Source organism: Penicillium rubens (genome assembly GCF_028828025.1).
Source record: "Penicillium rubens strain IBT 27055 chromosome Unknown utg000003l_segment0_segment0, whole genome shotgun sequence".
Taxonomy (NCBI): domain Eukaryota; kingdom Fungi; phylum Ascomycota; class Eurotiomycetes; order Eurotiales; family Aspergillaceae; genus Penicillium; species Penicillium rubens.
This window is the reverse complement of record NW_026890601.1, coordinates 7,377,654-7,388,190: the sequence shown is the minus strand read 5'-3', so window position 1 is coordinate 7,388,190 and position 10,537 is coordinate 7,377,654. Positions and strand designations below refer to the sequence as shown.

Genomic DNA, 10,537 nt, shown 5'->3' with positions numbered 1-10,537 from the left:
CACATCCTTTGCATCGCCCTCTTGAAAATCAGGCCAAGCGCAATTTCCAAGGAGCAGGAGAGTTGAGAGGCCATCATGTGCACTGTCTGCAGCGCTCGTGGGGCTCCTCGTGGGGTGAGGCAGATTGGACTCGTGCAGATCAGCACACCATTCCAAATGGACTACAACATACGGAGTAGGGAGTATACATTGTGTTATTCTCCAACTGACTATTTTAGTGCATTGTTTCAATATGTCTCTGAAAAGTTGATCGTAAAATCTAGCCTTACGGACCATGGTTAAGGTGTCAAAAAACGAACCGGTTCCCGAGGTGGATGGGGTTCAGGTGGTTAGGGCGCTTTTAGTGTCGTTTGAGAGCAGGTAGTTTGTGGAGCAGGAGAAGAGAAGCTTAATGGCTGTTGTGTTCTTGGAATCCATTCAACAGCCCCTTATCAACTTAGTACTGTTTCGCTATGGAGGATTTGACCCATACAACATACATTGAACATCCACCATCGGGATACTTGAGAGTAACAAATACAGAGTACTCCGTAGTTCAGGATAGGCTCCGGTTTTAAGGGATAGAATAGTTATTTCTCCACTCTAGAAGCTAAGGTGCTTTTGGCCTATTTTCGATATTAATCCATCTTTAATAGATTATTCTTATTTGTCTCTCAATCCACAAAAGTGGGGATATTCCCATGCGTGAAGTGCATAACTTCAGTATTCCCTTCACATTTCAAGCCCGACTAAGTAGCGTCGTTACTAGTGCAGGTAGTGACACTAGAAAGGCCTAGATGCTGCTACCTCCTGCTATCCTTGGTTTTGGGTGCAGTAACTCCGTAGCCCTGTTTCAAGCAAACTGTTTGTTGGGGATCGGGTTCAATTGGTATCAGCTCAGTGTTGTGGTATGATCTGCAGTTTATGGTCCATGTACTTCTTCATAGCTAGTCAAATATGATGACTATGTTCATTCCTGGCGACCGTACGGAGTATACGGAGTACTATTGTAGCCATGTAAGTATGGTCTGATGGGCTTGTACACTGTACTCCGTACCTCACAAAGAGTAGACTAAAAATTCAGTTGGTGGCTGAAAGGTGCCCAGCCACTCCGTAAATAGCCTTTAATCCCTGATATCTTGCAACTGGAATTGACAGGTTTTGCGAGTTTAATGGAATCGGACCTGTCTATCGTTACCTGATATGGTTAAAAGCGTGCATGCTGTGCTTGGACTAATTCCCCGGGTGGGACATGGGAGTCACAGCAGGCCACTCGGAATGCCGCATATACTTCTTAGGTTTGTGAGGTTCAGATACTCGCACTTGGACTGCGGGCTGTAAATTATTCGATAAATACAACATCTGTCAGTAGAATATAGAATATAGAATATAGTTCAACACACTGTGGAGATAGGGGGTTGCCGAGTTGATACTCGGTTACTCCGTACGGAGTACAGAAAAACGGGCTGTTAAAACGTTTCAACCGTTCCAAGGTTGATCTTGTTGATCTATTTCCCCTTAGGACTTGGCAGTTTTCTTTTCTTTTTTATGTTTTCTTTTTTTTTAGTTCTTTTTTGTAGTTCTTTATTTCCCATTTGTATATTGTACTCCGTACGGAGTATGTTCTCGGCACTTCTTTCAAGGCCCTTAAATGAAGTTACTTCAATAACCCGGATGGAAATAGTTCTATTAGTTGGGATCCAGATTGTATAATAATGTGATAGCTTCATACCTTTTGCAACTCTCCAAAAATAGCTCGCATGGCAAGGTCCACAATGCGGTAATGCACTCGTTGCACCTGTTGTTAGCCTCAGGAGTCATGATCCACTTGCCCGTGAAAGATCAAGGCTCCATTACTCCTGAAGCCTAAGGGGTCGATAGCTCCAAATGTGGAATTGGAGACCGGGGTAGAGCCAATATGAATCTGTTCCGCTTGAATCGATATCCGGAAGCCTCCCGGCTGGCAGTTGATCAGGGGTATATAAACAACCATGGCGATCACCTCTTCGGATCTTCATTCAACTGTCTTTTTCTCTTTTCACCTTTTTCACCAGTCTATCGTTAATTCCTTTGGCGGCTTCTGCCTGCCTATCCAGTCTTTCGCTTCTGTATCTCCTTGTTCAGAAGTCTTGATATTTCCGATCGTGTTTTCGGTCTATACACTCGTTAGTACAACGCACAACTCGATATGCGTTCTTCTCTCGTTCTGCTCGCCGCTCTGGCGGGCTCGGCTCTCGCCTACCCTACCGATATGGCTGTCGAGCGCCGTACACTGGGACTCCTCGGTGAGCTCCTTGGCGACATCACTGTTGACGTGACTCATATCCTTGACCTCGTCCTCGGCGGTCACTCCTCCGTTGAACTCCTAGCTGGTCTGGGTGCGGAGGGTGCTGCCGCTCTGCAGGGTGGTGCTCTCGGCTGCAAGTCCGGTCTCATCGACCACAAGGCCAAGGCCGCCCTCAAGGTTTGGTTGCTCTTCCACGCCGACCTCGACGTCTCCCTCAAGAAGTCCTTGATCTCGTGGTGTGAGGGCAACGACGAGCTCGTCCTCTCCGAGGATGTCCTGGCTGCTCTCTCCGTGTACATCCCCGGATGTGCCGACATTGCTGCCAAGGGCCAGCTTTACGTGACTGTCGACGGTATCTTTGAGGCCGCCAGTCTCGAGTCTGCTCTCGTCCTGAGTGTTGGTGCCCAGGCTTCTCTTTCCGCCTGGGTCCAGGCTAAGCTTGACCTTGATGCGGGTGTCAAGCTCGGTCTGAATGTCTGCGCTGCTGGTGGTGTTGTCGCCAGCTTGTCGGCTGACGTCAAAGCTTCCCTCCTCGCCTGGATCAACAGCAAGGAGTGTGACCTCAGCGCTGACCTCAAGGTTTCGGTCCTTGCCTGGATCAATGGCCATGCTGGTGGTGACCTCGTTGAGATTGGTGCTATTGCTGACACTGCTCTCTCTACCATCTCCGTTGGTGCTTCCGTCGGCGCACACGTTCTGGAATCTGGCATTCTGTCTGTTGGCGGCAAGGCCTCCCTCGCCGCCTTCCTGGGCATTGATCTCGCCGCTGGTCTCGCCGCCGATGTCAAGCTCGCTCTCGAGGCATGCGCCAAGGGCGAGCTCGCCACCTCCGTCGACCTTGAGATCCGCACCAAGCTCGCCATCTGGCTTGCCAGCGCCGACTGCTCTCTCGGCGTTGAGCTCAAGGCTGTCGTCCTCCTTTGGCTGTCCTTCGGTGTCGAGGCTGATGTCTCCGTTGCTGTCGACCTGGTTGGTGGTCTCCTCGGTGGTGTCACCGGTCTCCTGACCGACACTCTCACCGATCTCAGCGTTGACCTCCGTGGTGCCCTTTCCGTCTGCGCTGCTGGCGGTAGCCTCCTCGACCTGACCTTCGCCGCCCGTGCTGAGCTTGCTGCCTTCCTTGGTGGCTGCACTTCTATTGACATCGGTGCTGGCATCCAGATCATCATCATCGAGTGGTTCACCGGCTGCAGCATCCCTGGTGCTCCCTCCGCCCCTGCCTCGTCTTCCGTTCCCAGCCTGCCCTCCAGCACCCCCTACTTGCCTTCCCGTCCCGCTGACTCCGTCACTGTCTCCGTTCCCGCCGGCACCCCTACTCCCTCCGGCCCCGGTGCCACCAGCACCCCCTGTGACACTGAGACCTCTGAGATTGTCCGCTCCACTGTGATCCCCGGCCCCAACGGCTCCGGTTCCGTCACTGTCCCCGTCCATGCCGTGCCGACTCCCACCGGCGTCGCTCCTACCGGCACTCCCATCCCCAGTGGCCCAGATGCCACCTCCACCCCATGTGACACCGAGACCTCCCAGATCATCTCTTCCACCGTGATCCCCGGCGGCCCTGACGAGTCTGCCTCCCAGACCGTCTCCGTCCCTGCTGAGACTCCCACCGGCGTTTCCCCCACCGGCATCCCCGTCCCCAGTGGTCCTGCTCCTTCCGGTCCCGCTCCCTCTGGACCCGCCCCTAGTGGCCCTGCCGCCAGCGTTCCCTGCGACACCGAGACCTCCGCCATCGTCTCCTCTACCGTGATCCCCGGCGGCCCCAACGAGTCTGCCTCCCAGACCGTTTCCGTCCCTGCTGAGACTCCCACTGGCGTTTCTCCCACCGGCATCCCCGTCGGCCCCAACGAGTCTGCCTCCCAGACCGTTTCCGTCCCTGCTGAGACTCCCACCGGCGTTTCTCCCACCGGCATCCCCGTCCCCAGCGGTCCCGCCGCCAGCGTCCCCTGCGAGACCGAGACCTCCGCCATCGTCAGCTCAACCGTCATCCCCGGTGTCCCCGCTACCTCCGCCCCCGCTCCTACCAGCCCTCCCGCCGTGCCCTCCGCCGGTGGCGACTCCGGCTCCGACGTCACCGTCACCGAGACCGTGACTGCCACCGTCTGCAACTGCGAGTAAAGCGGACACCTTGTCTGGATATATTCCGATGCCACGGCCCGAGATGGTCTCGTGCCTCTTTCCCACCCTGTGATCTGCCGTCCCTCCCCCTCTGGCGTGTCTCTGTAGATATCTAATTCTAATTCTAATCGGCTTGTGTGGTGATTGAAAGGTCCTGTTTGTCATGTATATCACATGTATATTTCATGTTCTGGTCTTTTCTCGGTTTTGGCATTCTGAAGATCCCGTGTTTACTAATGACCTGAGCATATATATACCTTCCCTTTAATGGAGTACATTCCTTTCTTTGTTACTGTTTTGGCTCTTTTGATACAATTTGGTGATATGTTTCGTATCTTAAAAGCTCCTAAACTGAGTATGTTACAAACTAGCCGGCTACGATTCCACCTTACAATGTAACATCGCACATCAATCATGATTAAACACAGTTATTGGAATTCTTACAAAGTACATGTACATGTACAGCGCTAAAACGCACACATTTGGTTGGCGGAAATCTCAAAGATCAAGTCACACATGGCCGGTGTCAATCCGCCGACTGGTCCTTGCTGCTTGTCGTTTAGTCCTGCTTTGGCGGCGAAGCACTGCTCGGCTGCTCGCTAGATCGGCGACGCATAGCAATACATCTCTCACGGAGTAACTTCTCACGGAATCCAGTAGAGTTTACCCATGCAGAAAGTGACTTCTTGGTCTAAGTGTTGCAAGTTCGTTAGTACCAGATTCGACATAGCAACTTGAGGAACATGACATGTGAAATTTTTAAACGAACATTAAGTAGGAATTGAATCTGGGTGGTAGAGGATACAAGGTGGAGGTTGGACCGGGAATCTCTATTCTCAATGACCAACCTGCTCGGCAACTTTTGTCTTATTGTCATCAGTTTTGGACGGTTCATCAGATTTCGAGGGGGTTGGGGTGGAGTCCTCGTTCTCATCAGCCATCTTGCGTCGTTTCTCATCAGGGTTGTATCTTTCAATAGAGCGGCGCCGCTTGCCATCAGTGTCCTTCTTGGCGCTGGGGCTGCGGCTGCGGCTGCGACCACCGCTGGGGCTGCGGCGGCGACGGTTCTCACCACGATCGCGTGTACCGGTACGGCCAGTGCTTCGACTGCGGCTGCGGCTCAAGCGGCGAGAGTCGCGGCGGGCATAGCGTGCAGATGAGCGGCGGGATCGCGAGCGAGACACACTGCGGGGGACGGAGCTTTGTCGGCGGCGGTATCCTCTGGGGGAACGTGAGCGCGGGGAACGGCTGCGGGAGATGGGTCTTTGTTTAACACGATCACCGTAATCCGGACTGCTTCGCCTTCTCGCTCCTCCGCGGCTGCGTCGCTCGGGAGATACTGGGTTGCTTGGGGAACGGGAGCGACGTTCGCGTCGTCTGTGGCGTGGTTCATCGCGGTTTCGGCGAGGTGGTGACGATGGATTTGGGGATCGGGATGGAGAACGGGTGCCGCGTGGAGATCTAGATGAACGGCGGCCGCGACGATTGCCAGCTGGTACGTAGGAGTCAAAGTCACGTCGAGATGCAGGTTCGCGGAAGCGGTCTCGGCTGCGGTCTCGGTCTCGGGGAGGCGAATATCTTCTGTTGAAGTCTCGTCCCCGACCTCCACGGCCACCGCGGTCACCGCCTCTTCCCCCACGTCCGCGGTCTGATCGCTCGCGGCGTCTCACATCATCCAGCTCTCGTTCGCGGGTTTGGTCTTGTTCCCGTTGGCGTCGAAGTGCTTCACTAGCTTTCTCAGCTTCGAGCTAAATTGTAGTATTATTAGCAAACAATCCAAGGTCGAGGCCGGCTTACAATCACCTTCTCTTGTATGAGCTCGAGCTTCTTGGCCTCTAGGAGCTCCTTCGGGACGCCCTGTGGATTTTCCTGACCGCTTAGACACAACGACCAGAGCTCTTGGCAGAACTTGGGGGTATCTTTGTCCAGGAATCCGGTGAGTTGGATTTGGAGATGCTTGATATCGGGCTAGAAACCAGAAACCGATGTTAGCAAAGTAGTGTCGCTAAATATCCGACAGTCAACTTACGAAGCGTGATCCCTCAAGATGTGCAAAACAGAGCTCGATGACGACATCGTCCTCGTTCCCCAATATCTTGGAGATTTGGCTGGCTATCCATCTGCAATAGGTGGGAGAAAAAGCAATGTCAGTAAACCGGAGATATCGCAAGACCCCGGAGGAAAGTCACCTACTTCTTCATGACCTCAACATTGACCTTCGTCATGTCCACTTTCTTATTGAACTCAGGAGGAAACTTAGTCTGCCTAATCAACTTTGCATCCACGCTAGACGCCATTTTTGCGAGCGAGTGAGGTGAGGGTAAAAAGAGACCATGATGAGCAAACGCGAGATAAGTAAATTCCGCGGCGTCGAACTGCACTTGTGGTCGCTCGCGGGTGCCGTAGCTGCTTCGCCGCCTTGTATATCGAGGTCGTCCACCTGGGCAGGGCGGCCTACGTCAGTACATATAAATTCTGCGAGGTTAATCTGTAGATTTATACCCGTATATGAATTGCTTTTCTTTTTACTATTACATCTCTATTTGAAAATAAGATGAGGGAATAAAATTATATGGCAAGGTGGTTGTATCTATCAAATCTCCTGAAGTATATATGTGCATGCCCTAAGCGCTTGTAGTATATACATGTGTACGTTTTCTTTGAAATTTTGTAGCCACCCAGTTATAAAATTGTGATTTAATTGCACTACCAAGGCCGTACAGACTCAGAACATATCCATAGACAGCAATTGCATTCTCTATGGTTATATGGCCTTATACTTCAGACTCCTTAAAGCCATACCTGAAACTGAATAGAAATATAGATCCATACAGGAATATATTCCCTAGATTGAACAATACGTCAGCATTGCTTTTAGTCTGTAGTCTATAGATGTATAACCAGGACAACATAACTAAGTAGTATAAGTGGAGGTTATCCGATTCCATATCGGGTATAAGGGACTGCCCAGGTGCTGGAACACTCCAGGGCTTTGCCAGAGCACTATCACGAGCAAACTGGAGTATCATCAGACTAGACTGGTATCGATTTTTCATCCCCTGCAATGTTATTTTCAAGTCAAGAATCAAGTCTCTTAATGTTCTCTGGCATGTTGTGGTGTAGACGTCGCCATAGCAACATCTAACACGTGACTATATAGCGCGCCCGCGACGAAACCTGGAGGCTGGGCTTTCTCCAAGATCAACAAAACAATCGACAACTTTGGAGGGGCCACATTGATCAACGACTTCAATGTAGGTATTATCGCTATGGCGTCCCCGAATTCCCTCCCAGCATACAACGAGCTGTACCGACAGCCAGCCCGACCGATGTCCCGATCCGCGGTTTCACGTTCGGGTTCCAGACGGGTATCTCCATCAACACAGGCTCTGCCCAAACATTACTCCGGCGACAGCTCCGACGAAGAGGTACCCGAACCTAAATTCAGCGCTTCTGTAAAAGCATTGTTGCATGGAGATGGATTAGGTTCTTCGCCTCATTTGCAAAAGGCACACATATCGCACGAACCTCGAATTGCAACATCAAGAGAGCAAAGCCACTCACCTCGGAATTCGTCCCCACACGACTCGTCTAACGGTAGCCCGGCTCCAAGAGTCGTCCGTATAGGGGCCATCTCGTCGGGTTCTCGATTCTCACGCGAAAGCTCCCCACTATCGAATAGTCAGAGCGCAGAACCAGAACACCACAGCCACCCCAATGATTTTATCACCCCCGCCCCACGCCAACGGAGTGTTCGCATCAATGTTTCGCGCAGCAATACGCGATCCCCGGCATCCGTCTCGCCTTCAGGAAAGCGCTCGTCGGAACGCAATTCGGGCGAAGAGTATAGCAGTGCGGAGCGCTCGGATAGTGATCGGAAATCGCAATATGACGATGATCCAGCGTTACGATATGGCCTTTCTTCCGCATTGCGGGGTCGCGGCGGCGAAGAAAACGCTCCACACAGTTCGCTGCGTGTGAAGCGGGTTGGTCGACTGGCTGGGACGTTCTTAAACGGTCCAGCCCGGAGGGGTGTGCTACGACGCCAGAGCGAAGAGAGTAACGAGGAGAACCACCAATATCTTTCGGCTGACGGCGTCCGGGAGGACGTCGAAGGAGAGGAGGAGAATGCCGAATATGGGCATCGCAATCCAGCGAAACCTTCGTCACCCAAGGTGTCATGGGCGGACCCAAGCCCGCCTCTTTCTCGTCAATCCAATCGACGAGAATATCCTCTGCGCCCCGCTGAGGTTGAAGGACCGTTTTCTAGGTCATCTTCGCCAAAATCATACGGCTCAAAGTCCACTCCCGCTTCATCAGAAATGTCCGACAAATCCTCGAAGGAACAACCACAACCCGTATTCAAAGTTCCTTCAATACCGGCTTTGCCATCGGTCCGGGACCAAGAGAATGAACCACCGCCAACTTTCCGGCGCGCAAGGCCCCAAGGCTTGAATGTGCTGGACAAACCCGATAAGTATAATGTTGTTTACGATACCGAGAAGAAAGATGTCGTGGAGACCCCAGCAACCAACTCTGCACGGAAGATACTTGCCACACGGAGCAGCAACACCCCTCATAGGGCCGCTCCCCCTCCCCCGAAGATGTCAGTTCTTGAGACTGCTACTTCCACAGGAGGCGCGTCGACATCACAATCACGAAAAAAGAAAAGCCAAGTTTCGATTAACGGCAAGCATTTCACTCGACTCGATTGCATTGGTAGAGGCGGCAGCTCGCGTGTCTATCGGGTGATGGCAGAGAATTACAAGATATTCGCTCTCAAGCGGGTCAATATTGAAGATGTCGATCCAGTGACTTTGACTGGATACAAGGGTGAAATCGACTTATTGAAAAAATTGGAGAACGTGGACCGTGTGGTGCGCTTGTTTGACTGGGAGCTGAACAATGACAAACATGCTCTTAGTGTGCTTATGGAGATTGGAGAGTCTGATCTTGAAAAGATTCTCACATTCCGTTTGAACGCCGAAGATGCTGTTTTCGATATCAACTTTACCCGATTTTATTGGAAGGAGATGCTCGAATGTGTTCAAGCTGTTCACGAGCACAACATCGTCCACTCGGATTTAAAACCCGCCAACTTCCTCATGGTACAAGGCCGGCTGAAGCTCATCGACTTTGGAATCGCAAATGCGATTCAAGATAATACGGTCAACGTTCACCGTGAACAGCAAGTCGGCACACCGAATTACATGTCCCCTGAAGCATTGGTCGATTCCAACGTGTCCCTTGGTCTGCCTTCCAGTGTCGGGAAAGTTATGAAACTAGGGAAACCCAGCGATGTCTGGAGTTTAGGTTGTATTCTGTACAAGATGGTCTACGGACAACCACCATTCGCCAAGATCGCCAAATATTACGAACGCATCATGGCCATCCCCAACCCCCGTGTACAAATCGAATTCCCGGCCTTCGGCGTCGGTGGCGTCCCAGTGCCCCCTGGACTTGTTCGGACTCTCAAGCGCTGTCTGCAGCGTGACCAAACTCTCCGACCAACTATTGAGGAGATGCTTGGCCCGCGCGACCCCTTCTTGCATCCCGATGCCCAGCTTGAGGGTGCTGTCCCAGTCACCCAGGATATGCTTGGCCGTATTCTAGCCAACGTCGTCAACCACTGCAAGGCCCGCGGTGTACCCCGAGAAGAGGAGCTGGCTGCATGGCCTGCAGGCTTCTTTGCAAAAATAAAAGCAGCTCTCGAAGAAGAAAACCCGTGACAACACCCAGGCACTCCTTTTACTTTATTTCCTTTGTCTTGACTGGCCTATCGGCATTTCTCATTTTCCCTTTTGGTTAGAACGACTTAATGACTGGTGTTGGAAGTGTTAATTTTCTTTTTTGTCTTGGTCTGCTTGGTTAATTTGCGGGATTATCTGACTGTCTGTGTTTCTTTGCATTGTCTCTTCTTTTCTTTGCATCATCCTTCGGGGTGTTTGTCCGACCCAACCATGTTGCCTTCTGGAGGGTATTCTTTGACGAATCTCGGTTTCAGCGCAGCGTGTGGATTTTCATTCCTGTATATGATTTCATCAGCCTTTTCATATTTTCTCTTGCATCCGCATGGATGCTGTTTGAGTATCAGCGTCCTTAGATCAATAACTCCCCATTTGGTTAAGACGTCTAATTGACAACCTTTGTCTATCT

General features: G+C 51.8%; 3 protein-coding genes across 3 annotated transcripts; 2 read left to right on the top strand and 1 right to left on the bottom strand.

Moving 5' to 3' along the window:
• Positions 1-2,167: 2,167 nt before the first annotated feature.
• N7525_009059 (putative cell wall protein) lies at positions 2,168-4,381 on the top strand (the record flags this gene model as incomplete). Its single annotated transcript, XM_002563133.2, has 1 exon — positions 2,168-4,381. One exon carries the CDS (start codon positions 2,168-2,170, stop codon positions 4,379-4,381), a length of 2,214 nt encoding a protein of 737 aa, XP_002563179.2.
• A 559-nt stretch (positions 4,382-4,940) lies between these two features.
• N7525_009058 (PWI domain-containing protein) lies at positions 4,941-6,678 on the bottom strand (the record flags this gene model as incomplete). Its single annotated transcript, XM_061214580.1, has 7 exons — positions 4,941-5,072; positions 5,230-5,602; positions 5,656-5,962; positions 6,006-6,129; positions 6,179-6,349; positions 6,411-6,501; positions 6,575-6,678. 7 exons carry the CDS (start codon positions 6,676-6,678, stop codon positions 4,941-4,943), a joined length of 1,302 nt encoding a protein of 433 aa, XP_061069011.1.
• A 972-nt stretch (positions 6,679-7,650) lies between these two features.
• On the top strand, positions 7,651-10,110 carry N7525_009057 (serine/threonine/tyrosine protein kinase MPS1; the record flags this gene model as incomplete). The annotated part of the gene is made up of 1 exon (XM_002563131.1): positions 7,651-10,110. The coding sequence occupies one exon, from the start codon at positions 7,651-7,653 to the stop codon at positions 10,108-10,110; it is 2,460 nt and encodes an 819-aa protein (XP_002563177.1).
• Between the last annotated feature and the right edge of the window lie 427 nt (positions 10,111-10,537).